Raw genomic sequence first — 4,397 nt, forward strand, 5'->3', positions numbered from 1 at the left:
GCCGTCAAACCGACAGTAGGTGTCAATGGAGCCTCCGTGTTTCCCTTCGTCAGAATCTCGGATACTGGTGGACACTACTGAGGAAATCTCTAATAAATCCAGGACATCAACAGCGGAGTGCAGCCAGCGATATCTGTGACGCCCCACTGAGCCGCCAAAGAAAGGGAGTGATACATTCAGGCCAGCACAGTCGAGCCCCAGAAAAACGCTCTACACTCCTCAAAGTCCTGAGCAACGGTTGCCAATGAAGGTGCACCAGATTCTTTGACTTGTCGGCCATCAGATACCCTCCGATCAGTAACACGATATAACGCCTGGCGTACTGTCGGAGGGTCTTGGGATCGTCTGTCTGGGGCATCTGGCGTACACGATCCTGTAGCCACACAAGCTTCAGCATGAACGACTCCTTCCTCTGCGCTGCCTGCTGTGCTGCCACGGGAGGCCTGGCGCCGAGGACCTGCTCCACCAACGCCCGTGTCTTCGTATGGTACCACCTACCAAAGTCACGGAGGCACCCTCCAACGGGGTTACCGTGGGCGCGTAGGCCTAGGTGGTACGCCACATCCTGCAGGGTGATAGTAACCTCACTCCACAGGAGATGAAACGTGTGCGTCTCTAGACGTCATCGCTCCATCGATGTCGAAATCAGGGAATTGTCAAAAGTAAAATCCCTGAGGGACACGGTGTCACCGAATCTGGTCTCAACCAGATACAGGACGATGGCGCCCGGTGGAGGTAAAGTATGGCTCACTTGCAGGGGCAGTAGGAGATGAGGCCTCTGAAGAATGTAAAACAAAAATATTTTAGCCTTAAGAATACAATATTTCAACTTTCTAGTCTACACATGTCTCTATATTCCATATTCGATGATAGGCAAATCATAACTATAGCGTTATAAATACTAACAACATATTACAAGAATAACAGAGTTCCAAACTAATAGTAATTATGTCATACCAACCTAGCACAAGCGGATAGAGTTCTAAATTAAGCCTACAGACCTAGTTCCTAACTCATATACCAACGTTTCAGATCTTTATGACTACCATATCAATGGCAACATCATTAAATTTAACAACCATAACGAAACTAACCTCGAAGTTGGCCGCCACGGCGTATTGTGTCGTCTCGTTCAGCCTGTTTATGTCCCCGATTCCCCACTTGGTACGCCATCACTGCTTCGGTCAAAGGTATAGTCAGAAAGGGTTAAAAGAGTGGAGAAAGATGTTGACAAAGTCAAACTGAGGCCCGGAACTAAGCTGTAAACGACTTCTATATATAGGCACGTACGGGCCATATCTCGTTTACACTGTAAACGATATGACATTGCGCATATCTCGTTTATAGTGTAAACGAGATATACACGTGTCACGCTGACGTACCATATCTCTTTACAGTATAAACGAGATATACGCACTGTAAATAAGATATGGCAAAGGAATTTAAATCGGTAATTTCTCCTAAAAATATTTATTTTGGTTAATATTATATTTATTTTATTTATTAAAATAAAAAATCCGTTTTTCCGGTTATCATTTAAATAAAGAAAAATACATAGAAAAATGTTACGTGTACAGGAAAGAAGTCGGACACCGGGCCAGCTCACAGCACATCTGCCACAGTATGGGATAGTCACTATGTATGTAAACACCCAACTTAGACAAGAATATACGTTCGCACCATATACGATCAAGTCTACTCACAAAGGAAGTAAAGATTCGGTGGATCTATAAAACACTCATGCATATTCTTCTTTGCGTATTACAAATTATAACCAATGACCACAAGCAGAAATCCTGCTGCTGTTTTTATATAGATGTACATATCTGTCAAATAAAAACGGCTTTGCACATCATATAAATTTCACAAAATGGTTCTGAAATTGGCTATTAACATATTGTAGTATACTTAAATAGAGGACCTTCCTGTAAATGTTTTGTTTCTGGGCTCGTTTGAAACTCATCGTCTTAAAACTACATCAATTCGACTAGAGATGAACGGTCGGAAGAAATAATCTGTCCACTACTATTGGTGATTTGTGTACTGGAATCTGTAATAGCAATAGCATCATCATTCATAGTCAAAGGAGTAACAGAAGATGTGGCGGCTGCAGCAATAACATTTTGATTATGTGACTCTGAATGGTTCGAAGCAGCATTATGATTCAGCTGCATGGTGCTTCCTTCAGAGTCACTTCCAAGATAGGAATCAAGTCCCTCTAAAGGTCTTTGCGGCGGAGTGATTGGCGGTGAAAGTAAGGCGATTCCTTGGATTACTGTACTTGAACTTTGAGCTGAAGTACGGGGATTATTTATTGGAAAACCACGGTTTCTGAAACACTTCACCTTGCTAACCTTCACTCTGCGCGCACAAGGTCGAGCAGGAATTTCACAACCATTCTCTTCTGATTCTAGCTGATCACTGTCATTGACACCTACAGATCCATAAATTGGAGTAATGCATGTGATCATGACCTCTCCTTCACATACAGGGCATTCCCTAGCATTTGCATAAGCATACGACAAGCGAAAGAAGCAGGGCCAGCAGAACAAGTGACCGCAGCAAGTCAAAACAGGATCTCTTGCCATTTTCAAGCATATGTTACAATCAAAATAGTTTCCTGCGCGTCCCTTTGCCTTATCGGTGTTAGTTTCCATCCCCAGCGCCTTAGCAACCAAATATGCAGATGCCTTCCTTTTGCCCCTACAACTGCTGCTTTCCACATTACCATTTTCTTTGACATCATCTCCGGCCTCTACTTCTTCCAGCTGTGGTCTGCCTTCATCTTGAACCCCATCAACCAACACTTCTCCGGTGAATGTAGTCATTCGGACAGGACTATCACTACGGCACCACCTCTGCCGCTGCCTAACTCTGAAAATTATGCCTTCTAGGCGTCTAATTCGCTGTTCTATGTCATGCAAAGGCTGTTGATTCAAATCGAGTTCTGCTACAACTTCTGTCATTTTGCTCAGTTTTGTGATCCCATCAGCACCACCACATTTCAAATGTATCAAAGTCCTAAAAAACAATAAACAAATCAAAATTAACTTTTGTATCCTGTTTCTTAATTTTCCATCCGGGAAACAATTCAATTCAATTATAATGCACTTGCCTTAAGGTATCATAAGACCCACAATATATCATCACTAACTGCATCAGGGGAAACAATTCAATTGAGTGGGAATTCACATTTCCTTGATCAAATTAATCAAATATCTCATACCCAATATTAATATTGCAACAATCGTTCTGAAAAGCTTTACTTAACAACGGTAATATCGAAACAAAACATTAGATTTAAAAGAAAATAAATAAATAAAGACAAAAATTAAAATGGAGATGATCATTCTGTGCTGGAAAAGAAACAAGCAATCAACCCATAATTGATTCGAAACCCACAAAATATTAAAGGGAGAAATAAAAAGAACACAAACAGGAAAATTAATCTAATTGATTCAAGAAAAAAAAATAATAATAACAGTAAAAAAGAATGAGGAATCACCGAAAAACTATTAACGAACGCTGTTGCAGGCGATGATCAATCGGGGTGTTGATTCATACTTTGAAGTTGAGGGGGACAAAAGTGTTGAAAATGAAGTGGTTGGCATTGCCATCTGAATCGATCCTTAAATATGGGTTCTGTGAATTCATGTTGTTTATTGGAACCGCTGAAGAAGGAAAGTATTTTGAGTATGTGGCCAGGGCCATCGAGGACTTCAAAGTTAAAATTAAAAGATGCTGCTTCACGGCTCACGCAATATATTTGTAGAATTCGTGTATACTAAAATCATTTATTAAAGTTAGTTATTAATATAAAATATATATTAAAATATATATATATATTAAAAATAAATTAAATTATATATATATTTATATATAAATATATTAAAAATTAATTTTAATAGTTATTTTTAGTATACGAATAACATTTTCATAAAATTAACAATATTTAATTTGAATGGATTGCGGTCAACTTTTAGGTAAATATGAAGCTATTTTTAAATAAAGAAGATATTTAATTCTTGTTTCCGTTGGTGTGAAATAATGCTTTTGTTTGTCTTTGCCATGTGGTACGTGCAAGACTAACAAAAATTGAGGGTAAATTACTAAAAAACGCTTACATCTTTTTATGAAATATTATTTACTAAAATTAATTATTAAAATTAGTCATTATATATTTGTGTATAAATATATATATTATTTAATTTATTTTTAATATATATTTTATATTTTAATATTTATTTTATATTAATAATTAATTTTAATGATTGATTTTAGTCTACATTTAATATGATTAAATTTTTTAATATACTGATAAAAATACTTCTATTTTTACTAACAAAATTTTTTTAATATTTTTAAATACTACAAAAATATTTAATGTTATACATATT

At 37.5% G+C, this 4,397-nt stretch overlaps 1 protein-coding gene across 2 annotated transcripts; it reads right to left on the reverse strand.

The window, feature by feature from the left end:
* Positions 1-1,728: 1,728 nt before the first annotated feature.
* LOC112703003 (uncharacterized) lies at positions 1,729-3,763 on the reverse strand. Of its 2 annotated transcripts, XM_025754274.2 has the most exons (3): positions 3,506-3,763; positions 3,116-3,153; positions 1,729-3,021 (listed from the first exon to the last, which is right to left on the reverse strand). In XM_025754274.2, the coding sequence occupies exons 2-3, from the start codon at positions 3,145-3,147 to the stop codon at positions 1,974-1,976; spliced, it is 1,080 nt and encodes a 359-aa protein (XP_025610059.1). In that variant the 5' UTR covers positions 3,148-3,153; positions 3,506-3,763; the 3' UTR covers positions 1,729-1,973. The 2 variants fall into 2 exon arrangements, with proteins under 2 accessions (XP_025610059.1, XP_025610060.1); XM_025754275.3 differs by lacking the exon at positions 3,116-3,153 and having other exon boundaries at positions 3,506-3,743.
* Between the last annotated feature and the right edge of the window lie 634 nt (positions 3,764-4,397).

This window comes from Arachis hypogaea, chromosome 7 (assembly GCF_003086295.3).
Source record: "Arachis hypogaea cultivar Tifrunner chromosome 7, arahy.Tifrunner.gnm2.J5K5, whole genome shotgun sequence".
Taxonomy (NCBI): domain Eukaryota; kingdom Viridiplantae; phylum Streptophyta; class Magnoliopsida; order Fabales; family Fabaceae; genus Arachis; species Arachis hypogaea.

Coding starts and splice junctions, on each gene's coding strand:
- LOC112703003 (XM_025754274.2), bottom strand. CDS start 3,147: ATGATATATTGTGGGTCTTATGATACCTTAAG. Junction 3,022..3,115: donor GGGTCTTATGATACCTTAAG/GCAAGTGCATTA, acceptor ATTGTTTTTTAG/GACTTTGATACATTTGAAAT.